The sequence below is a fragment of the Pyricularia oryzae genome, chromosome 2 (genome assembly GCF_000002495.2).
Source record: "Pyricularia oryzae 70-15 chromosome 2, whole genome shotgun sequence".
Classification (NCBI taxonomy): Eukaryota; Fungi; Ascomycota; class Sordariomycetes; order Magnaporthales; family Pyriculariaceae; genus Pyricularia; species Pyricularia oryzae.
The window spans coordinates 6910271-6938048 of record NC_017850.1 but is presented as its reverse complement, the minus strand read 5'-3'; the positions used below and the strand labels follow the sequence as shown (position 1 = coordinate 6938048).

The following is a 27778-nucleotide window of genomic DNA, read 5'->3' as shown; positions in this document are numbered from 1 at the left end:
TCCCCTACATGCTCAAGAGCAAACTTGGCGGGGGTCATGGGCGCATGCATTTTTTCTCGTTTCCAGCAGTCGACATGGACTACGTTCCCACGTGCTGCTGCTACCATTTCCAGTGGCTATGGTGGTATGTGAAACTTTCCAAGGTGAAACTTGTTCATCGTCCGCATTTCTTTGTTTCGCTGCCGGGATTCTGTCAAGGGCTTCATGTATGCATAGCGCTGGGTGTTCCATGTAGTCTAAAAGTGCTCCTCTAGCGCTCCTCTAGGCAACTAAACCTCGTCTCTAAAAAAAACAAAAAAAAAAAACAGATATTGAATCCATTGATTATTATTCCCACATTAAGCTTCCATGTTGGCATCTGCCGCCATGAATCTCTCCCTCGTCTCCTCCTCCTCCTCCTCCAAAGGACTCGCCGGCGCCGTCCACCCCGTGCCCGCCTGCACCAAGACCACCAAGACGGTGAGGGCGGCCGCGAGCTGATACAAGACCCGCAGGGAGACTTCATACCCCTGAATAGCGACAACTTTCTCAAGGGGCGACAAGTCGCCTCCAAAGACGAGCGCGGGGCTGCCGATCAGCTTGTTGATGAGCTTCTCCCTTCCGGGGTTCAACATGTCGCCGCTTCCATCGAGCCGGCGAAAGCCCTCAGAGAGCTGGGCTTTGAGAGTGCGCCCAAAGATGCCACCGCCGATGGCAGTGCCAAAGCTGCCGGCGAAGCCGCGAAATGTGGCGAGCAGGCTGGCGGCAACGTACTGGGTCTCGCCGGGGCGGGCGTGGTGGAGCGTGTGGGCGAGGGTGTAGTTGAGCGCTGCCCCGGTGCAGAGACCGTTGGCGAAGATGGTGAGCACGTACAGCCAGGCCGGGGCCGCGGCGTTGCTGGTGAAGCTGATGCCCAGCAGGGCGAAGCCGAACAGGGAGAGGGCGACCAGGCACGGCAGCCAGAAGGAGCCGCCGCGGCGGATGTGCAGCCAGCCGACAAGCAGGCCGCCCGAGCCGAAGCCGATGTTGGTCGGGACAAGCGTAGCGCCGGCGACGGCCGGAGAGAGACCGCGGACGGCCAGGACAAAGATCGGGGCGTAGAAGAGCACGGTCCAGCGGGCTGCCATAAAACCGAGCTGGGCGAGGCAGGACAGCAGGACGCCGCGGCTGCGCAGCACTTCGAGCGTGATGATGGGGTCCGAGGCCACGTGGTGCTCGACGAAAAGGAAGAGTCCCAAGGAGATGGCCGAGAGGGCGATGGGTGTCCATTGCACGGTCGGGGCGGATAGGCCGTAGAGGAATAGTACCAGAGTGATGATCATGGTGGCGGCTCCGAGGTAGTCGATGCCGGCCAGCTTCTGCAAGGCCGTCTTTTGCTGACCGGCTGGTTTCGATACGTCATCACGGGCGGCCCGCGGGAGGCTCAGCCAGACACCCAAACCACCCAGGAGGGCTAGGGGGACTTGAAGGTAGAAGAGGGCTCTCTGTTGTGAGGTGCAAGGTTAGCGTTGGCGAGTAAGTGTCAAAGTTGGGACGACAACCCCACAAAACGAATGCGACAAGGTGATATCATACCCAACCAACCACTGACAGAAGCGCACCAAAGACAATGGCACCGCTAGACATGCCAACAGTAAAGCCGGCACTGACAAGGCCAATGAACAATCCCCTGCGCTTCTTGCTGGTATACTGAATAATCAATATCAACGAGAGGGTCATGATCCCGGCGCCTCCAGCCCCCAGCAGGACCCTGCCGGCGATAAAGACCGCAAACGTCGTTGCCTGGGAGCACACAATAGCACCCAGGGCAAAGGCGCAAGACGAAACGACAACCATGGTGGCCGACGAAAAGACGGCAGCCAGCTTGCCTACCAAGGGTGCCAGGGACGACATGGCCATGAGATAAGACGACGTGAACCACATGGCGGACTCGTACGCGTCCAGCTCGGTCGCAACGTCCGACTGGGCCATGGTCATACCCGACATGTTGCTGGCCTGGAGGAAGATGAGGGCCCACATGCTCATGATCAGCGCAAACGCCCGGCCTGGCGCAATCGATGCTCCCGGCTGGTCATCATCGTCCGCACCCCCGTCCCCGGCCTGCTCCTCCTCCTCGGCGCCGTCCCGGGCGCTGGCTTGCAGCGTCGTCTGAGTCGTCGGCGTCGTCGATCCATTGGTCAGCGTGCTGCCGAGCGAGCTCGTCCCGCCGCGGCCGTCATAGTCGGCACCGTCCTGGCGGTGCTGCAGAAGCGGCGCCGTCTCGGTCGCGCTGGCTGCGCCCGAGAGGTGGTCACCGTCGTTATCGTTTTCCGGATCGCCGGGGTGACGTCCGAGCGATCCGGGAGCGGGAGCTGCCGCCATCCCTTTTGCGCCTGATGTGGCTTTTTTTTTTTTTTTTCTTCGTCTTTAATCTTAAAACCTGATGCTTTTCTTTCGTTTCGTCTTTTTAGCGGACACGTGCGTGCGTGCGGGCGTCCGTCTGGTCTCAATTAAAGGAATAATGCGTCACGTCTGAAGCCGAACGCGCACAGATGGGAAACAATAAGGCACGTCAAAAGTGCAACGCTACCCGCGCGTCGTTCCGGACCTCGGCGGTTTTTTTGCGTTTTGAGGGTCGGGATTTGACAATCGATTGGATCAAATAACAGATCACGGGTTCGTTGGCTGGCACCCTAGTGTGCTGTCCTATCTAGTAGCCTCGGCACGGTTGTTCAGGAAGACAGGTTCAATTCCATTGCAATGGAGAGGATCCAAGCAGGCAATCGCTGGACACCCAAACGGAAGGAATGACGTTCCCTTTGGGAGGTTTGTGGATCCCATACTGCAACTGAGCATGTTGTAACCGCAACGGCGGGTGGGATTGGATTATCAATCAACATTGTGCAGGGTTTAGAAATGGCGCGATTGAATGGACGCGGATGTCTACCGGTATTTACGGTGGGAGAGAAAAAAAAACATAGTAAGCCTGAGAGGAGTATCAAGATCAATAACTTGAGTGACCCGATCGAAATCTCGGATTAAATGGTTTACAATGTCTTTCGAGTTGAGCCCGTGATGATTTTGTCAAAAATAAATTCAGGCTTCATTAAACGTTTGAACTTTGTACGGTACGGAGCACAGCGTTGAGGTGGTGGGATTAATCAGCCACGAGAAGACTAGTCCTAGAACGACAAATAATTCTAGACGTAGATCTTCTTCGAATGTACTATGCTCTCAACAGCCCAGCTCGCAGTATACCAACAGTAACTAACGTGCAATTCGCCGGCTTGGGAGGGCTGAAATGATGTCTTAATCCGTGCTTGCGCACCCCAACTAGTCCTAGCCTAATCTGTAGGTGGCTTTCAAGCCATTCCAAGCCGCAATGTCTAACACGAAGACGGCTTCCCAGGCAAGCACGCAAAGCACCGGGTGGGCCGGCCGCCTCGGAGATTTTATCCCATCACATAGAAGGAGAAGCAAAAGATCAAGCGAAGAACATAGTGAGGTGTTAAAAGTAAAAAGCCTCTCTTAATCGGCCTATGAATGGCGTGTGCAAATCAACATTTGCCCGTGGTATTTCCAATATTATTTCCCAACGCCAATGACTCCCAGCTCTATGAGCAAAATTGCAAAACAAAGGTGAAGAAAAAAGTTTCTTGTGAGAGAATAGATGAAATAATAAAAGTCTTGCTGCATCCGGCGGCAGCTGAGCCGCGATGCCATATATCAAAGTGGTAAAAAAGAATGAAACGATTAAAACAGGATTAATAAGCAAAGACGCTTCTGGAGAGGAAAAGAAAGACGGCGAAAAATAGCAAGACGAAAAGAATGCGAGTCGTAATAATGAGAATGATGTTGATGTTGATGCTGTGTGCGCTTGAAAGTTCCAGTTTCGGGGTCGCATAAGAAGAGTACGGTCGGGTCCGGGTCAAAAGATGTCGAGTCGTCGCCCAGCCGAGGCCCTTCCAAGGCCCTTCCTCGTTATCAATCCCCACTCAATACATTCCCCCAAATCTGGGTAATCATTGAGAATGGGGCTCTAGTGGATCGACATACTTTTTTCCCTTCTCTTGTCGGTCTCCCAGAAAAAAAAATCGTTGCAAGATTGACTTCAGGGTTTTTCTTTTCCAGAAGGAATCCCAAAGCGTGAGGCTCCACTTTCCGTCATCACTCTCTATTTCTAGTTGGAGAAAAAGAGGATAACCGAAGCAGGGAAGCGAAATAATATGTTCGTTGGTTCCGCTACCCCGATGCCGAGAATTCTCCCGCGAAGGAGAAATGGAGTAAGAAAAGAAAAAAAAAATCCAAGGCGCGATGACGACGAAGAGACTCCCACCCTCTCGGGGGCTATCGCTGACTGGCTGCTTGATTGGTCCTGGCGGAGTCTGTCTTTAATGCTTCGATTTGGTAGGAGAGAAAGGACAATTCGTTGGAAAACAGCTGTGCATGCGTTGACATAACCTATGAGAGTCCAAAACTCTCAAGGTCCCGCACCATGATTCCCATCTGTGCTCTCCTCGCTGCCTCGGCAATGAGGGTAAAGTCTTTGAGGAACGGCTCGGTCGACTGGTTCGACTGAACGGGCGACGCGGCGGGCTGCTGGTATGCGGGTACGTGCTGCGTTGTTGCAGGCGAGGTTCGTGCCGAGGTCGAAGCCGTCGATGGAACTTGTGTTGATCGTGAAGCGTCCATGGTTTATTTCGTGGTGTGGTGTGTTTGGTTCTACCCGAGTAGACAAGTTGTTGTAGTGGATGTTGTTGTTCCGTTGTGATTACTGTTGAATCCCACAGTAGGCAATCGATTATGAACACAGAATGTGAAGAGGACCGGAAGTGGTTTCGATAGAGCTCGCCTTCTTTTTAAAGCAGGAAAAAAGAAGAAAAAAAGCGACACGACTTTACCCGACGATGTGATACTAGTAAGTGGGTGGGTTCTTATGGCTCTTGGATATCTCGGCTGTGGTCCTCGAAACCGGGGTTGTCGTGCCAGATAAGAATACGGAGAAGGGAGAGAGCGGGCAGTACGACAGAGTCGGGACTATGACCGAATGATAAAGGTGGGAAGGAGTCTGCGTTGTAATGAACCCCACGCCTTTTTTTTTCTTAAGCTGATGCCGCGTGAATGGGTCGGTTGAAAGAAAAGAGGAAAGAAGAAAATCTAGCGGTGGTTTTCTTTTTCTTTTGACTCCCTTTTCGAGTGCTTGCGTCAAGCACAAAGACCCAACCTAAAGAGAAGCAAAATAATTGCCAACGAATACTCCAGATGTAGGTAGGCAAGATATTCTGCAGGCAGACAAAAACGATAAGGATGTGCTTCAACCTATCGAGATGCGGCTTGGGGATAATAATAGTTGTTTGGTGTCCTCCTTGTTTGTCAAGGACGGTAGCCTGGGGGCACGGGAAGGCGTAGCAGATGGGTAAATCGATAACGGTTGGTGGTTCCAAAGGCGGCAGTGCGCGGGATGAGTGTGGGTGGTGATGCAGGTGTGTGTGTCCAGTACAGAGTAACCTTGGAATATGTGCCGTTTCTTGCGTTGGAGTGCCGGTTATGCAGAATAGGAAAGAAGGAAGTTTGATTTTCTTTGAACCATCGGATGGGTTTATGAAAAGAGAAGAGGAAGTCCTGTAGAAGAAATTTAAAATTTAAAAACCGGAGAAGGGAAGAAAAAAAAAACCAATTCAGCATCAAAAGGCCGAGCAAGCTCCGCTGGTCCAAAAACTCCGCTTACAAACAAGTACCTAAATCATAAGACCGAGGCAGCTTCTCATTAGACTTTGACGGGGCGTCGATGTACATCATCCCTAACATGCTTCTCTTGTGTCCTATTTTTCCCTATTCCATCCCTCCACCGTTGACTTGGCTGCTAACGAAATAGTGGATGAAAGCGTCATGGTCAGGCAGGAATTAAAAGACAACCCCAGCCCCGCAGGGTGGAGCGTCCAATTGGGTACATTGCAGGTACTTGGGTGCAGGGGCGCCCCCAAGAGCGCCTGGTGGCAGCACATGTGTGGGGTTTTGCGGGGAGGCGCCGCAAACTTAGGAAGTTTGTGCAAAGCGTTACCAGTTCCAACGGATGGGACGACTATTTTGTGGGGCAAGGTCGAGGGCCGACCCAAGCACGCAACAATGTTTTTCGGGCTGACTCTAAATACAGCCGCTTGTACCGGCAAAGTACCAGCTGGTCCCCTTATTTTTGTACCAAAATGCCTGACCGGAAACCCCATTTACTTCATGCCCATTCTATTCTCCACACAGGTTTCTGGTTTCGTTGATCCATGCGCTCTCATAACCACTGTCAAATTTTTTTTCTTCTTGTGTCCTCGGCACTTCTTCAGGTACCCTTGTAAACAACAACATTCTACTCACCGAAGAACCACCGTCGCTGAACATTTACCCGGTACCCGATTTGGCGGTAGTAGGATATAAGATGATTCGGAAAGTTTTTCCAGACCGCTTTTTGAGTTGAAAGAAAGACTTTGATTTTTTTAGTTGGTGAGGGGTTTCAAAAAGAAGGACGTCAAGGAATAGTGATTAAATACAACAAGAAGATACAAAGGTGAAAAAATATGCATTCAAAGCACATGCTAATTGGCTAGGTACAAACCCGCTTGCCGCAAAGCAGAGTTTCGGGTCTAGCCTCCATGTCACCCTAAAATCGAACTGTGCTTGTGCTGTTCGATTTTACAGTAGTATTTCGTGCAGCGATTGAACGGGTCTTTGCCAATTCACCCCCCTTGGGCGCATATCCTACTTGATTTGGCAAGGGATGGAAAAGATGGGCTGCAAGCTTGGCAAGCCAAATCTTGATGATGTCTTCATATAACGTATGCATTGACCTGACTAGAACCCATGATTGCAACGGGGTACCCTCAAGTGGGCTGTTTTCTTTTTTTTTTCTCGGAATAGTGACCGCGCCCGGGAATAATCGGAATTTTGCCGATGCTTGGGACCTTGGGGTGATTTTTTAGGATATAACAAGTAGACTACTACGGTACCTACTTAGGTAGCTACCTATCTATGGATGTATGGAAAGAAGGCCGCTGCCATGTAAGCGAAACAAACCCACTTGTACTGATGGCCAAGCACCTAAAGATGACACCCTATCTATTTGTTCTTGACAGCAAACTTCACAATATCACATTAGCTGAGATGTCCTTCTTCCATCCGAACCTCGTCAAGCTGAAGCACGTGCATGTAATTCCCGTACGCGCAGCAGGGTTTTGTGGGGCCGCATATGGGTCTTCCCGGTATACCATGGTAGAAACCCCACTGAGCATCCGGGGGTAGGACATGGCCGGCGCCGCTTAGCAAGAAAAAAAAACTCAACGGCAGCCAATGCCGGCCGTCACCGGGATCCCAGTCCTTTACGGTGGCGAGAAGTGCACTACGACCCAACTCCCAAAAAAAGTCGCTTTGGTCATACGACAGGCACCATCGCTTTGAGTTGCCCATACCCAAACAGCTAGCTACGCAGCTTCTCGTCGGAAACGCTCAGATGGCGGAGCAACTGCAGCAGCCGGCGCAGGGCACACCGCCCAAGACTTCGGCCGCCTCTGCGTCGTCCTCCGCCGCCACTCCCGGATACACCATCTTCCCAGGCCGTATCCCTGCACCCCTGCAGAAACTCTTTGCCCGCTTTCCTCTCTACACATACCCGGCCAACGACCTGCCGGCGCGATGTCCTCGGCCCCGCGAGAGCAGTAGCAGCAACAACAGTCTACCCACGCTGTTTGTCTTCATCTCCGACGATGATGCCGCCAAGGGCCGGCCTAGCTTCAACCCTACTTGCCTAAAGTGGCAGGTGAGTATACCGACTCCTCTGCCGGACCATTGCCACAAAACAATGCTGACATGAAATTATGTGCCCCTGCACTAGACGTTCCTACGTATAGCAGGCGTAGAGGTCCAAATCCTGCCATCAACGAACCACGCATCCCCGACCGGCGCCCTCCCCTTCCTCCTCCCGTCTTCGTCTCCGACACCGATACCGGCCAACAAACTACAAGCTTACGCCGCAGCCGCCACAAAAGCCAACAACAACTCCCAACAACAACCAGAACCCACCACCATCCTGGCCAAAGAATCCGAAGCCCTCTACACCTCCCTAGTAGACCATCCCATCCGCCGCGCCTGGCTGCACACCCTATACCTCGACCCGGCCAACACCCAGCTCCTGACCTCGCTGTACCTGTCCCCAGCGAGCCGGTCACCGCTAGCCCAGCGCGCGCTGCACGCCCAGCTCCGCGCCGCCGCGCACGCCGAGCTGGCCGCGTCGCACAACGGCGTCGACTGCCCCGCGCCCGAGACGCTGCGCGCCGACGCGGCGAGGGCGTTTGCTAGCCTGGGCGCCGAGCTGCTGGCGGGCAGCGGCAGGGAGTGGTTCACCGGTGCCGCGGGCCCGGGCCTGCTCGACGCCGCCGTCTTTGCCTACACGCACCTGCTGCTCGCGCTGCCCTGGGGCGACAGGTCGCTCGCCGAGGCGCTGGCGGCCGAGGCCCCGGCGCTGGTGGACCATCGGGATCGCATGCTGGAGAGGCTCTGGGGTGGTGGTGGAGGTGCTGAGGATTGCGGCGCTTCTGTGGAGTGGGAGAAAATTTGATCGTCGGATGCTGGCCGGTTGATAGATGATGTCGGAGGGTCTGGGGATGCCTTGGATCCTTGTTAGAGGCGGCGGTTGTTGAAGATTCGAAAGTCTTAGCCCTGTACACAGGCATAGATGACTTTGTACTATAATGTGATATATACACCTCGGAGTCATGAGTTTTGGCATTGGCGTGTTGTTCATTTGCTTAATCTTGACATATTGCGCTGTATGTCTGAGCTCGCGTATGGCGAGTGCGATGTGACTCCTGTCTATGTTGCACAATTACTACAAGGTATTGGTTGTTTCGCTGTTCAAACAGGCTTCATAACCCGTCTACATGCGCTATGCCGTGATTGTCTACATAGTCCTAGCGGTATGTCTGTCAGGGCAGAGTCGCAAGTGCATTTCCAAATGCAACAAAAAGAATACAATGTGTATATACAAAGGCATCGGCCTAATTATTTCAACAATTTTGCTTAGAATTAACACAAAAGGCACAAGCATTCCAGGTCGACCGGTAAGCTTAGCCCGCAGCAGTGCAAGTCCTCCCATTCCAACCAAGCTTTCATTACATTACGTATAATCCCTCACAACCATCTATCGCCGTCCTCAGTGCGTGTTCTTCATTCAGCCGCCCCCGCAAGCAGGTCCCTATGTCCTGGCGCTGAGGCTGGCAAACGCGTCCGGGCTATGCCGCCCATTAGTCCACTCCAAGCCCTGGGCCAGCACGCTGTCCCTACTCCTGGCGCCCGACGGTGCCGTGACCTCGGCTGCACCACCCGCCATGCTCATGAACGGATTTTTGGTACCTGATGACAGGGCGGGGGTAGTCATTGACCTCGCTGGCGCCTGAGGCGTGAAGTTATGTGGGTTTTGCTGCAGCTGTTGCTGAAATTGGCCGGGTGAGGTTGTCAGAGGCATGTTGCTACCCTGGTTCGGATGCTGCTGCTGCTGCTGCTGCTGCTGCTGTTGGTAGGGATTTGACGCTGGTTGTGCTGGCGAGCTATTGTACAAGGCCATGATTGATGCCGTGTCTGGTCTTGGGGCCATGTTTTGTTGCTGTGGTTGCTGTTGCGGCACGTAAAAGGGGTTGTTGCTCTGCGACTGGACGGGGGCACTTAATGGCGTCGAGTAAAGCATTGCGGGAGCTTGTGAGCCCCACGGCGCCTGTGTTGCCGTTGCACTGTGGTAGAAGTTCTGCTGAGTCTGCTCAGGAATCTGAGTCAGAGTCGTGGGCGATTGGACTCGGGTCGGCGATTTAGCCATGAAGGGGTTGCCTGCAAATTGACCCATTCCAACAGCAGTGTTTACAGAAAGGGATGATGGCTGCTGCTGCTGTTGTTGCTGGTGTTGAAAGAAAGGATTGGACCCTGTCGGCATTGGCTGTTGCGTCATAGGAGGGTAGGTTTGATTGCTGTTGAATACCGTTGGTGCCGCGTTCTGCGGCATTTGCGGCATCTGCCCGTTAACTGCCTGCTGTTGCTGGTATGCCTGGGGACTCTGCTGCATCTGATGGAACGGGTTGTAGTCCTGCTGCTGTTGTTGTTGCCCCTGGTTGTAGGCGGAGACACCTCCGGTATGGTTAGGGAACAGGGATTGCGGCTGCGGTGATGCTGAAAGTGACATGTTCTGGAGGGCCTGCTCGAAACCATAACTCTGCTGAGTTGGAACTCCGAAAGGGTTGGTGGACGTGTTGTTGTTGTTGTACGGATTTTTGTTCTGCAGCGTACCCGTTGACTGGGACGACTGGGGTTGGGCGGGCGGCATGTCCAACATGTCGAACGGGTTCGTTGACGATCCTGACGGGGATGTGGCCGACTGGGGAACGCCTAGGTGGGATGACGACGGGGTCAATGATCGCTTGAGTGGCGTGACGGTTTCCCGAGCCACGGATAGTCCGGCAGACCCTTCTCCCAGTCTGACCAAAGCTTCAATCGTCTTCTCCAGATTCCCACCCATACCGCGCAATACCATAGAGTTCCGCTGCTCGTCGATGAAGCCCATATCCCGCAGCCGCATTAGCTTATGTTCCATGCCATCCTGGTCGTCATGCTGAACGGACGCCCCGAACGGTTTTGATGGTCTGCCTCTAGGCGATACGGGCGTGGCACGGTCATCAAAGCTTCGTGGCGAGGGCGGAGGTCGCCTAGACGAGTCGATATCCTTTTTTGCCTTGGACGAGAGTGGGAAGATCGAAGAGGCGGAACGGAACCCAAACCTGCTGGGGGTCTTTGGCGGCAGCGGGGGAGGAGTCTCATCGGATTCGGTGCTACCCGTGTTATGCCGCCTCGCGCTGGCAACCGAATTGTTCATGTACTTCTGCCGAATGAATCGCTCCATGGCCGAGTCCGCCTCATCGGCATCGATGGGAACAGGGGGCTTCTTGTTCTGGGGATTGTAGATCTTGTTGGAAGTGGCGTTGCCGACCTTGCGCATGTTCTGGAGCACAAGAAGAGGATGATTAGTATCCTCGAACACAGAAAACGGGACGCTTCGGTGTCGGTCATCGTACGCACATCGACCTGCTCGTTTGACCAACTGTCCATGCTCAAGGACTTGACTTTCGAGATGTGTGTCCCCAGCTTGCGATGTATGGCGGCGCAACGCATGCACAGAAACACACCAAGCTATAAGGAGAACAGTGATGGTCAGCCTCGTATTCGGATTATGTAGACGCGTTCCGGTTGAATTTTGCAAGGCGCGCCGGTAAGAAGGGTGTGCTCTCGGTTCTTACGCTCCATGATGCCCAAGCTGTTTTCAGAGGCTGATTGTTAGTTGACAGGAAACCCGAAAGGTTGACAGCCAAGACGAACAAACTATCCAAGAAGGCATTCTTACCTGGGTTTCGAGAGTGGCAATCGGCGCAAAGATTGTTGCCCGGAACGCCCTGGACGAGCTCCTGCAGGACCTTTTCGTTCCGCGCCGCCTGGCGCTTGCTTTGTGCCCCTGACATGGTTGCTCACGGCTCGGTCGCGTGTTCGGTCGGCCGGTTGCACGGTGGCACTGGAAGGGGGAAAAGGTCTTTGTTCTGCTAATCGATCGTCGAGGTAGAAGGATGATGGCTACTGTGGGTTGTGATGATGACGACAAGGCAACAAACGAAACGGGTTGCTTTCCTGAGAGGGGGCAGGTGCACCGCGAGAAGGCTGTGGAAGAGTTGAAGTCAAAAACAGGTGTGGATTTCCACAAGTTTTGGGGCTTAGCCCAGTTCAGCTTAGCGGCCGTGGTTTGGGGGGGGAATGGGCATGGGGCAAAGCACGAACTGGGGCCTGGTATCATCGGTGGAGGGGTGCCTTGTTCTCGGACTTATCTGGCCTGCTTCGGCCCAGCTGTACTCGGGAGGCAATTAATCAGGTTGGACGGGATTGAACGAATCAGGACAGAAAATTGGCAAATCCAGGGTTTAATGTTTAATTTGATGAGGATGGATCCGAGTTCCATCGCTGGATTCACCAGGAAGAACAAACAGTCAGCTATATTAACGTGGTAATTAATCAAGCAACAGGATCTCATCCTGCCCAGAGGAATAACAATCGTTGATATTGGAAACAGCACTAAAAGAACTACGTACGTCAACTGTTGAATGGTCCCATGAAAATCAAGACCTACACCGTAAATACCAATTTCGATCCGACCGACAATCGTGTTCTACACCCAAGATGAAAGCAGAACTGATCGGCACTGATGCCCACAAGGCTGCCAACCACAGGAGGATACTACGAGGTCAGGGGCCGTAGGAATATTGGGCATGTTGCGTACATACAAGGGAAGGATGCGGAGTCAAGTAAGTTTATTAGCACGTATTGAAACGTATTGCTACGCAGGTAATTAGGTACCTATTGATCTATGTCACCTCAAGTCTAGCATGCGATCTGTCTGTTAGTCGGGTGTCGAAGTCCAACGGCGCGCCACGACGTTTGGAAGCGAGCGGAGGAGAACAAGAAGATAGACAAATGTTAATAAAACAAAAAGGGGAAATAAAAGTTAAAAAAAAAGACAACTAAACCCCAATCAGTCACCCTAACCCAGCAGAATAGGATTTTGTCGAGGGCTGACCAAACCGATTAAAGCACCAACAGACGTAGGTAGGTATTTGCAGCATGGAAATTCCATCCCGCCTTAACACCGTTCAAACGCCGTGAAACTCTCCAAAAAAATCAGATCCTAGCCTAGAACCAAGATCTGGCGGCAGAAATGCTCGGTGAAGCGCAGCTTTTTCCTTGATTCAAGAAAAAGCTAGTTTTCCTCTCAATCCGAACGTCCACATGTCGTGACAAGCGCCAGCTACTGAAGGAAAAAAAAAAAAAAAAAAAAAAAAAACGTATTTATCAGATGCATGCCCGCGAGTTGGCACCTGGACACCACCAGCAAAAACATTAGATGGTATTTGGGATCAAATGCGGGTGATCATCCGGTAGCCGAACGCACTGAATGTGTTCACTGCACATATGTAGTACTACGTACATTTTTTGTGCCATTGGCTTTTTTTCCGCCGAACAATGAAGAATTCCTTGTAAATCAGCGTCTTCGGGTTGGCTCAAGACAGACGAATAAATGATGCCAAGGCGGTAAGCACTTCAGATTGGCTTAGACAACATAAAAATAAGCGAGAGGATCATCCAAAGTGATACCGACAATTCTTTCTAGTCGTTTTTTTTTTTCTCTTTTCTTCTTTTTTCCAAATCCTTTTGTCCCTATCTTTGTCGCAAGATGGGCGGGGCGACTACGCTATAAGTGATATGTGCGCCTGTCCTGCGTCCTGTGTTCCGTCATTTCAAGCCAAACACAACCAGCCACATTCAAGTTTTGAAACCAAATCCCGCGCCTACCGCGATCAAAGCACATCGCTTTCGTTTTCATTTCAAAGCGTCAGTGCTTCGGCTGCTTTTCACGACACACAAATCGTTATCACGAAGAAGTCATCTCGCCCTCGAAAGGCTTTCTGCCCCAAACCACATAAAGTGAATGATATGCATGTATGTTCTGGGATCGTAGCTGCCGCCTAACATCAACTAGCGATACCTGCAGGATGAAAAGAAAGACGTTAGTCGACCAGTGTGTTCCGGTGGAAAAGGTGAAGAATCAACGTTCCCTTTGCAGCAGGCAAAAAGAAACACCAAGATGCATACCTCAATCTCCTCAACCTGCTTGTTTGCATGCCTATGCAGCAGCGCCGTGCAGACTGCCCCCAGGCCGCTCGACAGGTTGTCGAACCACATCTTGCCGAGCTCGCTGGCGCGCGGGCTCGAGGCGTCCCAGCCGTTGACGGGCAGCTTAAAGACTTTTTGCTGGACGTCGACGAAGCCGGCCTCCTCGAGCCAGCCGCGGATCAGCGGCGCGCACGTGAACTGCCGCTTGGCTATCCGCGAGGCCGCCTCGAGGGCCAACGTCAGCTGCTTCGGTGAGTAGTCGGCCGGCATGGTGCCGTCGTCGCAGGCGACGACTGGATCGAGCTCTTGACACTCGAGCCAGCCTCCCGGCTTGAGGTTGCGCAGCGCCTGGTCGATGACCTGCGTGCGCATGTCGGAGAAGCAGCCAAAGGTGAGGCGCGTGTGTATGTAGGAGAAATCAAAGCCAAAATCCCATTCTTCAGAGCTGTTGTTTTGTTGGTTAGATTTCGACAGCCACTCGAAACTTATCCATCCACTCTGAATATAAAGCAAGGCTGGAACAAAGTGCTTACGAGTCGTCGACGTAGAAGTAGCAATTTTCAGGCACTTCATTTGGCTGTATTGGTGATAGGTCAGTGCCAATCACCTCTGCCTGTCGAGAAGCATGTCAGTGTCATTTTTTGTGTAGATAACAAGTTAAGAAGTATCTGACCTACCTCTGGAAACTCGTCACTAATCTCTATGGCCCATTGTCCGGGTCCTGTACCAATATCCAAAACCCGGGTTGGAGGAGTATCTTTTGTGAATGGTGCAAAATAGTTGCGACCGAGCACCTCGGTTATGATTTCATACTGAAATTTTAACCTTTCATTTTCGGCGTCATCGTTGGGAAATGGGTAGGCTATTTTTGGGTTTAAGGGTTCGGTTCGTCAATAGCCATACACCTCGTAGGGTACAAGAGGTAAAGGGACGTCACTCAAAGGGCGCCTGTATTGACGTCCCATAATATGGTTTTCTGATGGGTCATGATACTCACACCCTGCCCGGAACGAGTGGTAAGTCCTTCCATTCTCTTTTTGGACCTCCCTAAAGCTGTCCGCAGTGGCATCGGCGTCCCTGTTTTTTTTTTGTCAGTCTCAATGAGTCCTGAGCACATATACTGCCTAGACTAGGTGCAACTCACGATAAAGATGCGTGATTTTCCTCTCCATACTTTGCACAATCTCACAGCGCGTGTAAGCATGGGTACGGGTATTCGGTAGCAAAGTAAGGTAAAAGACTCCTCAAACCTTGATATCATTGGATGGCATAACCGAATTCATTGTGAGTGGGAAATCACCCATGACCGAACTGTCGGGTTGTTCTACAAGGCCAGTGGGGTGGTGGATGGATAGTGCAGCAAAAGATCAAGTAATGCTGGGTTGACCAACAAAAAATAAAATACTGGCGTGAAATCCGAAATACAAAGGCAGCCAGTCTCAACGGTTTTGTTTTCCTGGAAATGGTTTCACTGCGGATTTGGTCCAGGAAGATTGATTGATGTAAAAACGGAATCTGTGGCAAAAGCACCGAGGTGGCTATGTAACGAGGACAACGGGTTCGTCGAGGCTTTTTGTATTAGAACCTCAGTCAACCCCGACGGGTTTTGAGAAGCATAGCCTACCCTCCAACTAAGAAGGAGAAAAAAAGGATGAAAGCTGACAGAGGGAGTGAGGACGGAAACGAGAAGCAAAAGAAGCGTCCCAGGACGTCGTATCCGACAGTTTGGTACCCTGCAGAACGGGTGCCGGCTTGGTGGGTGTGGATACTCGAGAGACAGGAGGGTCAGTCCGTTCTCTGGGACGCTGACATCTTTAACCAATAGCCGAAAGGCGACACAGGTCGGCGGTCAAGCCCTGATTTGAAGCAATTGTGTCCCGGAAGTACCATTCCGTCAAACTGGTTTCTTGAGAAATAGGAAAAAGCCGAGCAGTTCTCGAGCTTCTGCCGGGTTGACTGAACCTGACTCAGACTAAGTTATGTTACTTGTTTGCAACTTTCATCAACATAATGATTACAAATTCTCGATATTTTTTTCGACAAGAGTCAGGTTCTCACATACCAAGATGGTAGCGCCACAAGCATCAACAGAAAAAGGTTATACTTGCCAAGCGGGCCTTTTCCTTATGTTTATTTTTTTAATCGTTTTGTTTCGTTAGCAAATCAAAAAAAGCCGGGGCTTGTTTGCGCGTATGCTGTTTACCCCTCCATAAAAACTTGGAGCAAACTCATTGGTTCTGCGTGGTACAGACTGCTGAGGGGCGTCTGCATGATCTGCAAGGCCCCCAAAGAGAACGTGCAGGGGAAAACAATTGAGAGCTGGACCCAAACGAGCTGCAGAAGAAATTGTGGTGGGATTGCGGCTGTTTGAACGGGGATAAACATTAAACAGAGCTGGCGAGCAAGTCGAGAATTTTACGTCCCAAGCTCTGTGGCAAGCTGTTTACCTGTGTATACCCCGTACCGATTCTTGGGATTCAGGGGTTGACTTTGGTCGCTTCAAGCCGAAACGCCCGGAGGACTATAAGGGCTTGAAGGGGTCGGCCCTGCCGTATCTCCCTGTCTTTGTCTTGGGCTTGTGATCGGGTTTTGCCTCCGATAGATCACTGGTCGGTGATGATAGGCTGACCAAGTCCAAAAAAGAAACTTCTTGCCGTCCCGCTGCCGGGCTGGTGGTGTCATATCTGATTGCTTACCCCTCGATTGGATCCCAGTGGGAAGGGTCAGATGCACGTTCCCTCCATTGGCACCCGAGCAAAGGGATGATCGACCTGACAAGCGTGCTTGGCTTGGGTTGTTTGGTTTTGCGTACTTCGCTACCGTCCTTGCCGTCGTACAAAATACGGCAGGTTGTAATTCTTTCTCATATCTTCCCCTCCCCTGCCTTGGCAGCGCCGATCGGTTGCCAGTATTTGTTTAGTCTGATGGGCCACACATTCTTTAACGATTTAACTGGAATCCAGACAAGCCAGTAAAAGGCAGTCAGCCGTAGTGCAGAGCGACCTAAAGCCACTCGCTCGGCGACTGCATAATCGAGTGCGTGAGTGAGTGAATGAGTGAGTTGTCACCAGAGGACAGGCATACGGTAGTGGGCACTAAGGCACGTATCCGTAGACCGCACGTTTCTGATGTCTGTGTGTGAGAGAAATTGATTTATTGTAGTGCACGCGCGCCAATTGACACTCAACAAAGCGCTAATGCGGGGTTGAGCCTAGGCCTCATATTGTCCAGGTCTGCCAAATATGGCAAGTACAGGCCCTTTTAGTGGTGGACGCCAGCAAGCGAGTGCTGTAGCCTCATGTGCCCCACATATTCACCCCCACACCCTTCCAATCGAACCCCGATATCCAGACTTTACACCGCAGAATCACAGAGAACAAAGTGTACTGAGGATTTCGAAGCACGGCAATGCAATCAAATCCCGAACCAAAGACTTGCCTTGCCTTCTGCTGATAGTGGATGGATACATCTTATTCATATCCCGCAAATGGTGACAGATCTGCGGGAAATTCCGTCTCCACCGCTTCAGCAATTCTAACTTCATTTCAATGTTATGGCGCTATACAATATGGAAGAGGGCGTGCGTGCCGCAGGAGTTTCCGCAACTTCAATTCTGCACCACTTCCCGTACAAATAATAAGCAAAACAGCGCCTCTCGGCTCCGACCGTTAAACAACCACAAACAAGGGTGGACTACCACTGGGGCGCCCGCACGACCTACCCCTTCAAATTTCTCTCGGCCGTGATTTCCCACCAAGACAAAACTCAAAAAAATAAAAGAAAAGAGCAATGTCGGAGCCGCAAGTTGGCCCCGCCGAACCCAGGCTCATATGCAATTCCCCGCAGTGGCAGGCTGAATCACGCTTTTTGTCCGATGCATACTCTACATTGCGTTTGTCCGTGGGCCAGCGCGAGTCCACGACGACGCCGTCTGCAAGTGCCGTGGAAAAGGCCGTTGAGGCACTCCCAAAGCCCGGTTCTCCCTCGTACCTGTCAGGCCTAGGGTCCGAGGCGGTTTTGAGGCACATCAACGAAGACATCGTACCGGCCCTCAATGGACAGAATCTCGGCTCGCGATACTACGGTTTCGTGACTGGTGGAGCGCTTCCGGTCGCCGAGGCCGCCGACAACATCGTCAGCGCTTTGGACCAGAACGTGCACGTCCACCTGCCGTCCGAAACTGTGGCCACGGCTGTTGAAGATGCCGCGCTAGGCATGGTCACGTCGCTGCTGAGGCTGGAGCCGGAGCAGTGGCCTGGGCGGATTTTCACGACCGGTGCAACCGCCTCAAATGTGCTTGGCTTGGCTTGCGGGCGGGAAGCTGTCATCTCGCAGCGGTTGATAGCCGCTGGGTTAGATCCAAAGGTGTATTCTGTGGGCGATCTTGGCCTGCTTCAGGCCTGTATCAAAGCCGGAGTCCATGAAATTCAGGTCCTCACCAGCATGGGGCACAGCTCGCTATACAAGGCTGCCTCGATTGTAGGCATTGGCAGGAGATCAGTCAAAGCATTGCCCTTGAGCGATGCCGAGCCTTTCCGCCTCGACATCGCTGCTGTAGAGAACGAAACGGCCCGGGAGGGTGTTGCAACGATTATTGCTGTAAGTGCTGGAGAAGTAAACACCAGCGGCTACGCGACTTCCTCCCGCGAAGACATGGTGAAGTTAAGGGCTATAGCGGACCGGTATGGTGCTTGGATCCATGTGGATGGTGCCTTTGGTATATTTGCCCGTGCTTTACCCCAGACAGACGAGTTCTCTCGGCTGCACGAAGGGGTTGCTGGTCTAGAGCTTGCATCCTCTATCACAGCAGATGGACACAAACTTCTCAATGTGGTAAGATGCCCTTTTTTGTTGCGAGTTTGTGGTACAAAAGACCATGTCAGAAAGGTCGCAAGGCACTAACCTTATGTTCGACTATGATAGCCTTATGACTGTGGCATATTCCTGACCCGCAACCAAACAATACAAAGCGAGGTGTTCCGAAACCCCAACGCAGCTTATCTGCCCCCATCCGAGTCGCGAACGATCCAGAATCCTCTCGATATTGGCATCGAGAACTCGCGTCGTTTCCGAGCGCTTCCCGTGTACGCCGTCCTGCTTAGCGAGGGCCGACAAGGCATGTCTGACATGTTTGCGCGCATGGTGCGGATGGCACGTCGGGTTGCCGCCTTCGTGCGCGCGTCAGAGGAGTACGAGCTTCTCCTGGATGAGGAGGAAGTCGGCGTCATCGTGCTCTTCCGCGCTACGAATGCGGGCCTGAACAAGATCCTGGTGCAGAGGATTAATGAGACCAGGGATATATATGTCAGCCCGACTTCGTGGCAGGGAAGTCCGGCGATTCGTCTGGCGGTTAGCAGCTGGAGGGTCGACGTGGAAAAAGATGGGGTCGTCGTGGAGGGCATCCTGAAGGAGGTTGCCAAAAAATATCAGTTAGAGCAGTCTTGAGGTACTGGAAAGCACGTTTTTTGCTGCAGTATGAAGGCGTCAACTCTCGCCGAAGTTACACAGCCGGCTTATGACTGCGGCTTCCATCTACCACCGATCATGGTGGTAAGACCAATTTTTAACTTGGCAGTCAAAGAAGTCAGCCGGCGATATTTTTGTGGCTTTTCAGTTGCTAATATAGGATCTGAAGAGCACGTTTGCGACTTGGTCTGCCAGAGGGTAGTCTCGAAGTGATTGTCGTGACTAACACTATATACTTCCCAATGTACCTAGCTAACTTGGGAATGTTATGAGAATGGCCTCCTCCACCAACCTTACAGACTAAATTAATGAGCTAAGCAGCAACAAGAGTTCAAGCAGCCGAAGCATCAAGTTGACGCCGGAACATCCAATCGCATTCAATAATACTGGTTCCCAGCCGAACAACCGTAAATGTTTCTCGGCATGATATCATTGTACAGTAGCGGAGTGGAGTGTTGGGCGTCGCGTTTAATAGCACCATTGGAAACATACCCTTCTCTGCTCCCAAACAAAACCGGGGGCTGTGCCGCATACCAAGACCTAGGATCAAAGTCCGCCAAAACAATGGACTTGAGCCACGGATATTGATGACGCGACAAGCTGTCATCCTGATGCTTTCCATCAGCTTACTTTTGCATTCCCATGCCCAGGGAATTAGCAACATGGACTGACTACCCAAGGCTTGAAGGGAAACGCCCAGCCACGCAACGGACACATTTCTTTAGAAATGAGCTCAGCGTAGTGACAGAAAAAGAGCAGACCTGCAGTTTGGATTGAAAAGGCCAGTTCACAAAAGCAAGTACGTGGTCAACAATGTCAGATCAGGCCGAAACGGAACAATCGGCAACGCCCGAAAACGCCCCGCTCCTTGGCTCATCCAGCACTCCAGCGGATGAGCACGCGACCGATGACCAGAACGCGATTCCGGGGAATACCGATGTGGAAGCAGATGCCCGGGTTGTCTCTCGTCCAGAGGGCCGGCCGAAGGACATATTCATTGGGACATGGCTGTCTCTCGTGCTGTCGGCAGTAGGGCTTGCAGGCTTCATTGCGGCTTTTGCCTTCCTGGGGAAGCTGACCATCTCGGAAAGTCCTAATTTGGGGTGGTGGACGCAATACTCGGCGCCATGGTTCACGGTCATGGTGAGTGAGAGAACATAGGGACGCGCTCCCTGGAGGAGAAAAACAAACAGTCAGGCCGCAAGAAGATGAGCTGACAATACTGCTGCCCCGAAAAAATAAATAGTCCGTCGTGGCCCTCACCTTTGCAATCTTCAACCTCCGCCTGCTTTACCGGAAGAACAAGCCGATGTGGCTGGGCCCGAATCTCTTCGTGGATATGGCGATACCCTTGATACTGGTTAGCCATACCAAAGGCTCGCCCGCGGGCGACTGGGCTTACTGTAGCCCGCATTACCCGAAGCGACCGCCGAGCAATCCTTATGAGCCTGCTTGTTTGGACAATGCCGTGACCGTCAACGTCCTATTGGGTATTGCCTTTGGCTCGACTTTCCTGCTTGCGTGAGTTTGTTCTTTGTTCATTTTGGTTTACGTTTCGACACTGTGAAAGGAGCACTTTCGAGAAAACTGCATCAAAGTGTATGGTTGGTGTTAATATACTAACTTGGTTCCTTCTGGCACCGCACAGATTTGTCCATCTTTATCTAGCCATCAAGCGTTGGATTGAGGTCTTTCGCGCTCGGAGACGTGAAGGAAATGGGATAACCCGCTTCGGAATCCCTAGCGGTCAACTCAGCTTCAAGTTTACGATCAAGTTTCTCGACCAGGATGGTTTAAGGGCCAGAGAAGATGCTTCTAGGGCGCAGGAATAAATGCTGTCAAGCTTCCTGCATCGGTTGGTGCTGTAGGGGAAAGTCTTTCGCGAGGGGCTGAAATTCGGAGCCGAAAAGGAGGACACTCCATGGGCATTAAATTTTTGGACTCCAATCTTACCCCGTTTGGCAGTTAATTTATTCGGTAGTTTTTCTGCTTTAATCGTCGTTCCGGCGTGACAGTATTAGTTTACGTCGTCAGCTTCGGCGGTTCGTTATGTTGCTGAATATTATTGACCCCCATTAGGCAAGGCTTTTGATCCGTCCGTCACACGCTATTGATATGATCTTGCCAAGACTCGGCGTTTCGGCGCCGAACAGAACAGCCGGCGGAAGCCTCTTGCTGCCTACAGTGTCCCCAACCAAAAATATATAAGTAATCGATGTAAAATGCTTCTTTTTCTCAAGCAATTATTTGTATACCATTCCAGTCAGATGACCACGGTTCCACAATAAGCTCATTCAGAAATGGCATCACTCACAACCCCCGGTCGAATGAAGGCGCTCGTCGCACCCAAATATTGCAAGCCAAAAGACTATACCATCAGCGATGTCCCGACACCAGAGATTACCAGGCCAGATGATGTTTTGATCCGCGTTTACGCCGCGGGAACAGTAAGAATGGGATCGTAAACCCCGTGTCGGTGTTCAGGAGCTAACATAATACACTGTTGAAAGACGGTAGGCGAAACAATATTGGCCAAAGGGAACTTCTCCGTGCTAGTGGACTCGAGGTGAGTTTAAGCAATCGTCAATCGACATTGTCCTCCGTTCTGACATGGTTTTATGTCCACAGCTTCCCAATGATAATGGGCTTGGAGGGCTCCGGCGTCGTCGTTGCGGTCGGCAGAGACGTCAAAAGGTTCAAAGCCGGTGATGAAGTCATGGGTGGAAGCTGGACCCGGCCAATGCTTCCCATGAAATACGAGAAATGGATGGCAGAATACACAGTGACGGCCGAAAGCCTGCTACTACCCAAGCCGCCGCATATGTCCTTTGAGGAATGCGCGGGCATACTCGGCAGCGCCGTCACAGCCTACCAGTCCTTCCGGCGCGGGTTCGAACTCATGGGACAAAAGTCATTCGAGGGCAAGACGGTCTTTGTGCCTGCCGCACTCTCGGCAACGGGGTCGATCGCGGTGCAGATGGCGAAGAACGTCTACGGGGCGGCCAGGGTGATCAGCACCGTGTCAACGCCCAAGATGTCTCTGGTCGAGAAGCACCTCCCGGGCGCGGTGGATCAGGTGCTCGATTACCAAAAGCAAGACGTCGTCAAGGAGGTGGGGCAAGAGCAGGTGGACTTTGTCTACAACACGCAATGGCACAACTCGCAGCCATTTCAGATGCTCAAGCGGCAGACTGGCGTCATGGTCTCCATCGCGGCCGGTCCTACGGTCGAGCAATTACGGCTTGTGATGGGGCAGAAGACGGTGCCGTTCTGGGTTGTTTGGGTGGTCACCATGCTTCAGTGGTGGTACGACTGGAAGCTCAGAGGAACCAACATCAAGAGGGACTTTATCTCTGGGCATCCGGGGAATCGCCAGGACCTAGAGGCGTGTGGTGAGCTGATAGCGGCGGGGAAGATCAAGCCCGTCTCGAATATTGTGGGGTTTGATGATCTGGACGGGATCAAGGATGGGTTCACAAAGGTCTTTGAGGGCAAGGGTGGCTTTGGGTCTTTTGTTGTGAAAATTAGGTAGGATGAAGGTGCCAAATGACATGGGATGATGGGAACACTGGTCAAGCTTGTCTCGGCGTTCCGTCCCAAGTTGCGGTTAATTTTGAGGTGGGGAGCAACGCGCAAGGTTTGCCCGTCAGGCCCACAGGGCTTAATTGAATTCTCGCGTCAAGCCACCCGACGCGCTAATTGTTACGCGACTCGGCCGTGTTCTAGCACCACTTTCGCTTCTTTTATAGGTGGAGGGTACGTCCTCACCGGGCAACCGGTTTTGCTTTCCCCCCATATTCCAAAGTAGTCACATACCTCGCACATCGGTTACCAACTTACCAACAACCTCGAACCACAACTCAAACTGCTAGCAGCCTCCAGGAACAATTGTTTTAACAATTTGGTCAGCATTGAATTCACAAACGCGAGAAATATCAACATATCTTCATCAACCTACAATACACGCTTTTCTCTTCACAATGGCCATTCTCAAGAGGAAGCGATCCGAATCGGAGCTGTCCTTCAGCAGCCAACTTTCCTCACCTCCTCGACCGGGCGATGCATACTTTGCCTTCCCCGTAGCTCCGATTGGATTGTCTTTTTCCTCACGCTCAAGCAACCCGTCACATCTCAACAGTCGCACTGTAAAGCGTCACCGTGACAACCGACCATCGGAGAACGAAGTACATCGTAAGTGCGGTCCAATGATCAGTCCTGTTGCAGAGATGCAACATGGCTTGCGATTCTTGCGAGCTCCTAGCTTACAATCTTGTTATAGAACACACTTTGGAACTGCTCTACTCGGCAAGGGATGTCCCCAGCGAGCATCTTCAACACGCGCAACAACGCGCACACATTCAACCACCAGCCAGCTTTGCATCCACGCAACACCAAAGCCCACAGCAGACACCTTCAGCAAGACAAACATCTCTGCACAGCTTCTGGAACCTGCCTAGGGCGAGCTCAAAGGCACCACCCATGATGGCTTCCTTTACCCCTAGTACAGACCTGGGATCGACAAGCTGCGAAGACTGTGGAAGCAACTTGAGAAGCGACGAGAGCATGATGGATGTGGACGATGATGGGTGCGGAGGTGCCGAGGCTTGTAGCTGCAACGCATGTGGCAAGGTCGTGTGCTTCTCTTGTTCCGTCGGCAACTTGGGAGAGCACAGACGATGCTTGATGTGTGCAGGACGGGGGAATGGAACGAGTCATTTGGGATGGAATGGTTTATAGAATAAGGGACAATGGGGCTTCGATTGAGTGTTTCGATGGCACAGCGATATCATGACTGGCTTGGGTTTGGGATATTTTTAGGATCGGGTAAGGAGCGTGGCGTTGGGTATTGCTCCGGTTATATAGTCTTTGCTGCAGCCGCTTTGTGGCAGTCATAAGGGCTTTTCAAGTCCAACTAGTTCTAGTAAGAAACAACCTATTTAGCTAATCTTGATCACCATGAATTTATGTCGATTTGAGCATTGTGACTTACACAACTCGTGAATCGATGGTCGCAATCTAGGTACCTAGTTTGGCCAATCGATGCAGGGTAGACCGAGCTTGGCACATGTCACATGATTCCGCGCCGCTTACAGCCCCACTTGGACAAAGGCGCGTCACCTCAGCCTCTCGGATGCTTTGCTGCTTGTCAACATGGACAACCATCCCGCAGCCAAATCATTACGGCTCAAAGGTCGAGAGATAATGCTTTTGATAGCTCTCACCTGGTCTCTGGGCACTCTGCATCGTCGCCCTTCAAGGTTGAGCTCGCGATGATGGCCACAGGAAAAAGCGAGATGTCCGATAACGCCGAGAAGGGTCCTGATCTGCCGTCTCCTGAAAATGAAAAGGAGCACAAAACACTCAAATACTCGTTGCTGGGACCATCCCTCCTAAAGGCCGGACAGGACTCTGTGGACCAAACAAAGGTTGATGACGCTGCTTGTTATTTAATTTTTGCAGTCAATGCTCCACATACAAAGCCGAAACTGACAAGGGACAGGTCTCGGAAATAATCTACAATGCATCCAAGAATTCCAAGTTCTTCCTGCGTGAGGAGCAAAAGGACAAAGTTCTGACGGAAAAGATTGCCCGAATCCAGGCCAAAAAGGCCCGGCTGGACAACCTGGACTTGTCGCGTGACCTTCGCCTGGCCGACGCCTACATAGCCGAGCGCGAGCTCAGTCGGGATCTGACGCAGGTGATTGTGCACGTGGACTGCGACGCCTTCTACGCCGCCGTGGAGCAGCTTGATCGCCCGGAACTGGTCGACCTCCCCTTTGCGGTTGGTGGCGGCGTGCTCACGACTTGTAACTACGTCGCCCGGACCTTTGGCTGCCGCTCCGGCATGGCCGGTTTCGTGGCCAAGAAGCTCTGCCCCAACCTCGTATTCATCAAGCCAAATTTCGAAAAGTATACAGCAAAAGCCCAGGAGGTCAGAAAGGTGCTGGCAAAGTATGATCCTCGGTTCGAGAGCGCCAGCATCGACGAGGCGTACCTAAACATCACTCAGTACTGCGCCGACAACAACCTGGAGCCCGGGGAGGCGGTTGAGCAGATGCGTCGTGAGGTTCATCTCAGCACAAACATTACTGTATCTTCCGGAGTGGCCGCCAATGCGAAGCTCGCAAAGATTTGCGGAAACATTAACAAGCCCAATGGGCAATATGTGTTGCCCAGTGAGAGACCTGCCATTATAGAGTTCATGCGTGATATGCCGTGTCGAAAGGTCAACGGCATAGGCAGAGTCTTGGAGAGGGAGTTGCAAGCGGTCGGCGTCTCGACTTGCGGTGACATCTACCCGCAGCGCAAATACCTGACGCAGCTGTTTGGCGAAAAGGCCTTCAAGTTTTTGGTAGACTGCTATCTCGGCCTAGGCAGGACTAATATCCAGCCCGCCGAGGAGTATGAACGCAAAAGCGTAGGCACGGAGAGCACTTTCAACTCAATCAGCGAGCCTGGCGATCTGCGCAAAAAGCTTAGACACACGGCCGAAGAATTAGAAAAGGATATGAAGCGAGCAGAGGTCAAAGGCCGCACGCTGGTCATCAAGATCAAACTGCACACTTTTGAGGTGTACACGCGCCAAGTCATCCTGCCACGCTCAATACATCTCGCAGAAGACCTGTACAACTATTCGCTGCCGATGCTCGCGAGGTTGGAAAAGGAGAAACCTGGCTTTTCCTGCCGGCTCATGGGTCTGAGGTGCACAAACCTCGTCAGCACCAAGAAGCCCGATACGGCTGCATTTTTTGGTCTCAGGGCACAACGGCCCGGGTCTGGTGACGCTGATGTAGCAAAGGAGGGTGTGGACGAGGTCTCGGCAGAACCGGGTTTTAAGATGGACGACGAAGAGTGGGAGCAATGGCCTGAAGAGGAATTGGGCGAAGCTGCGGAGGTGAATGAGCAGGAGCGAGAGCCCCAGGGTGCAAGTCCATACCTGAAAAACGGCAAGGTGATCATGCCGAACCCGAAGCCTGTCAAAGACCCTACGCCAGAAGAGGAACTGTGGGACTGTCCAATTTGCGCACGACCCCAGACAGCCAACGAACGAGAGTTCAACGAGCACATTGACATGTGCTTGTCAAGGCAGGCAATAAGGGAGACGGTCCAGCAAGAGGCCCGCAATCCTTCTCTTGCAGATGACAGATCAGCTTCAGAAAACCGACGCCCTAAGCAGCTGCCGGAACGAAAGCGAGGCAGAACTCCCAAGAATCCAGATCCGAAGCAAAAGAAGATTCGATTTGGATAAGCATATTGTATATATTTATTTCCCTCAAGGGATTATGAATAATGAGGAATGAATAGGTTATTAGAAAACAGCATACTTCATATCCACAGAAGACTAAAACGTACGAGATGACTCCTAAAAGGCATGGATCCATCCACCAAAGCGTTCTTTTCTCAATGCGAGGGGAGAGGATCAACCAATCTGCATAAACATTTCAAACAGCTGCCCCCGGGCTATAAAGCGAACAGGACCACGATATCTTTCGGGTCAAAACATTGAGGTATATCAGAGACAAACGAAAACAAAAAGAACCAGACAAGAAAACGTGATATTAATCTAAGCACCACCCTCGCGCTTGGCGTACTCGTCCTCGATCGCCTCGGCGTACTTCTCCTCTGCGGTCCTCGGATCCTCGTCCAAGACGCCCTTCTTGATCAGCTCGTCAGGCGAAGGGCGGTGCGCAATCTTCTCGTTGAGCGAGTCGGCGCGCATGTGCTTGGCCAGCTCCTTTTGCTTCTCCTGAAGAGCGGGAGCCGCGGTGGACGCCGGGAGGATGTTTCCTGTAGACGTTGACGGGGTATTGTTGGTATTTTGGTCGAATCAGAAAGGAAACGGGGGTGTATGCATCATCGCTTTGGTAGAAAGGAGACATCAAAAGGGGAGGGAAAATAAAATTAACAGTCAGGCAAAGGAGATGCACTTACGGTCGACAAGCTCGGCGCGCTCAGGGCGGTTCTTCAGGTGCTCCTCAAGCGAGTTCTTGCGGCGCTGGTTGGGGCGCGAGGGCGAGATTGGGGTCTCGTCGACGGCGGGCTGCGACTCGATGTTCTTGTTGTCTTCCGCCATGGTGTGTGTTTTTTTGGGTGGGGTGGGTTTGATTGTGGAAATTTATTTGGTGGTGTTTATTTGAGAAACCAAAAAAAAGACAAGAGGGAAGAGGTGTGTTTGGTGAGGCTGAGTGTTTGATTTAATTGAAAAAAATAGAAACTGCTTAAAAGTGGTGGTCAGTTGTGTAATGTAGCTTCAGCTCAAGAGAGGCGCAGTCGGACGACTTGTTTGTACCCTCGCAGGCAACGGCGCCTCCAATGACGTAGGGCGGGGAGGCGAGTGATCGGACCAGGTTCAAAGCTTCGACCTTGTGGGTTTTAGCCGAGTAAGGTATTTCTGAGTGGATGTGAAGCTTACAATGGGTTGTGTGAGGAAAAAGAAGGCTCGTGATGTTCTAGGATCAAAAGGAAATTTGCATGCAGAACAGAGGCGTGTGAGCTCTCTCTCAAGTGGAATAAATCAGCCGGAGGGGAAAGATTGCATCCCAAAACATTTTGCAGAGGTACGGATAGCTTTCAGAGCTCAGGTGCAAGTCACTCATGTTTTGGCATTGGAGCACATGGG

The 27778-nt window shown here is 52.1% G+C and overlaps 11 protein-coding genes across 11 annotated transcripts; 6 read left to right on the top strand and 5 right to left on the bottom strand.

Annotated features, from left to right (window-relative positions):
- Positions 1-120: 120 nt before the first annotated feature.
- MGG_12385 (uncharacterized protein) lies at positions 121-2870 on the bottom strand. The gene is made up of 2 exons (XM_003715418.1): positions 1555-2870; positions 121-1463 (listed from the first exon to the last, which is right to left on the bottom strand). Exons 1-2 carry the CDS (start codon positions 2338-2340, stop codon positions 339-341), a joined length of 1911 nt encoding a protein of 636 aa, XP_003715466.1. The 5' UTR covers positions 2341-2870; the 3' UTR covers positions 121-338.
- A 1549-nt stretch (positions 2871-4419) lies between these two features.
- Positions 4420-4650, bottom strand: MGG_07245 (uncharacterized protein; the record flags this gene model as incomplete). The annotated part of the gene is made up of 1 exon (XM_003715417.1): positions 4420-4650. The coding sequence occupies one exon, from the start codon at positions 4648-4650 to the stop codon at positions 4420-4422; it is 231 nt and encodes a 76-aa protein (XP_003715465.1).
- A 2643-nt stretch (positions 4651-7293) lies between these two features.
- On the top strand, positions 7294-8557 carry MGG_07244 (uncharacterized protein; the record flags this gene model as incomplete). The annotated part of the gene is made up of 3 exons (XM_003715416.1): positions 7294-7337; positions 7387-7759; positions 7835-8557. 3 exons carry the CDS (start codon positions 7294-7296, stop codon positions 8555-8557), a joined length of 1140 nt encoding a protein of 379 aa, XP_003715464.1.
- Positions 8558-8743: 186 nt separating this feature from the next.
- MGG_07243 (uncharacterized protein) lies at positions 8744-11689 on the bottom strand. Its single transcript, XM_003715415.1, has 4 exons — positions 11381-11689; positions 11277-11293; positions 11059-11169; positions 8744-10981 (listed from the first exon to the last, which is right to left on the bottom strand). Exons 1-4 carry the CDS (start codon positions 11493-11495, stop codon positions 9194-9196), a joined length of 2031 nt encoding a protein of 676 aa, XP_003715463.1. The 5' UTR covers positions 11496-11689; the 3' UTR covers positions 8744-9193.
- Positions 11690-12910: 1221 nt separating this feature from the next.
- MGG_07242 (uncharacterized protein) lies at positions 12911-16145 on the bottom strand. The gene is made up of 8 exons (XM_003715414.1): positions 15755-16145; positions 14943-15664; positions 14837-14865; positions 14690-14769; positions 14370-14554; positions 14226-14305; positions 13672-14137; positions 12911-13564 (listed from the first exon to the last, which is right to left on the bottom strand). The coding sequence occupies exons 2-8, from the start codon at positions 14994-14996 to the stop codon at positions 13451-13453; spliced, it is 1008 nt and encodes a 335-aa protein (XP_003715462.1). The 5' UTR covers positions 14997-15664; positions 15755-16145; the 3' UTR covers positions 12911-13450.
- A 934-nt stretch (positions 16146-17079) lies between these two features.
- Positions 17080-19700, top strand: MGG_15888 (uncharacterized protein). Its single transcript, XM_003715413.1, has 2 exons — positions 17080-18525; positions 18616-19700. Exons 1-2 carry the CDS (start codon positions 17482-17484, stop codon positions 19135-19137), a joined length of 1566 nt encoding a protein of 521 aa, XP_003715461.1. The 5' UTR covers positions 17080-17481; the 3' UTR covers positions 19138-19700.
- Positions 19686-21243, top strand: MGG_15887 (uncharacterized protein). Its single transcript, XM_003715412.1, has 3 exons — positions 19686-20301; positions 20405-20679; positions 20807-21243. Exons 1-3 carry the CDS (start codon positions 19972-19974, stop codon positions 20988-20990), a joined length of 789 nt encoding a protein of 262 aa, XP_003715460.1. The 5' UTR covers positions 19686-19971; the 3' UTR covers positions 20991-21243.
- Positions 21244-21397: 154 nt separating this feature from the next.
- Positions 21398-23010, top strand: MGG_15886 (uncharacterized protein). Its single transcript, XM_003715411.1, has 3 exons — positions 21398-21605; positions 21669-21724; positions 21787-23010. The coding sequence occupies exons 1-3, from the start codon at positions 21459-21461 to the stop codon at positions 22688-22690; spliced, it is 1107 nt and encodes a 368-aa protein (XP_003715459.1). The 5' UTR covers positions 21398-21458; the 3' UTR covers positions 22691-23010.
- Positions 22955-24137, top strand: MGG_15885 (uncharacterized protein). Its single transcript, XM_003715410.1, has 2 exons — positions 22955-23349; positions 23438-24137. The coding sequence occupies exons 1-2, from the start codon at positions 23139-23141 to the stop codon at positions 23893-23895; spliced, it is 669 nt and encodes a 222-aa protein (XP_003715458.1). The 5' UTR covers positions 22955-23138; the 3' UTR covers positions 23896-24137.
- A 173-nt stretch (positions 24138-24310) lies between these two features.
- MGG_07238 (DNA polymerase kappa) lies at positions 24311-26499 on the top strand. The gene is made up of 2 exons (XM_003715409.1): positions 24311-24584; positions 24659-26499. The coding sequence occupies exons 1-2, from the start codon at positions 24429-24431 to the stop codon at positions 26405-26407; spliced, it is 1905 nt and encodes a 634-aa protein (XP_003715457.1). The 5' UTR covers positions 24311-24428; the 3' UTR covers positions 26408-26499.
- On the bottom strand, positions 26354-27713 carry MGG_07237 (uncharacterized protein). The gene is made up of 2 exons (XM_003715408.1): positions 27091-27713; positions 26354-26946 (listed from the first exon to the last, which is right to left on the bottom strand). Exons 1-2 carry the CDS (start codon positions 27230-27232, stop codon positions 26723-26725), a joined length of 366 nt encoding a protein of 121 aa, XP_003715456.1. The 5' UTR covers positions 27233-27713; the 3' UTR covers positions 26354-26722.
- Positions 27714-27778: the final 65 nt, after the last annotated feature.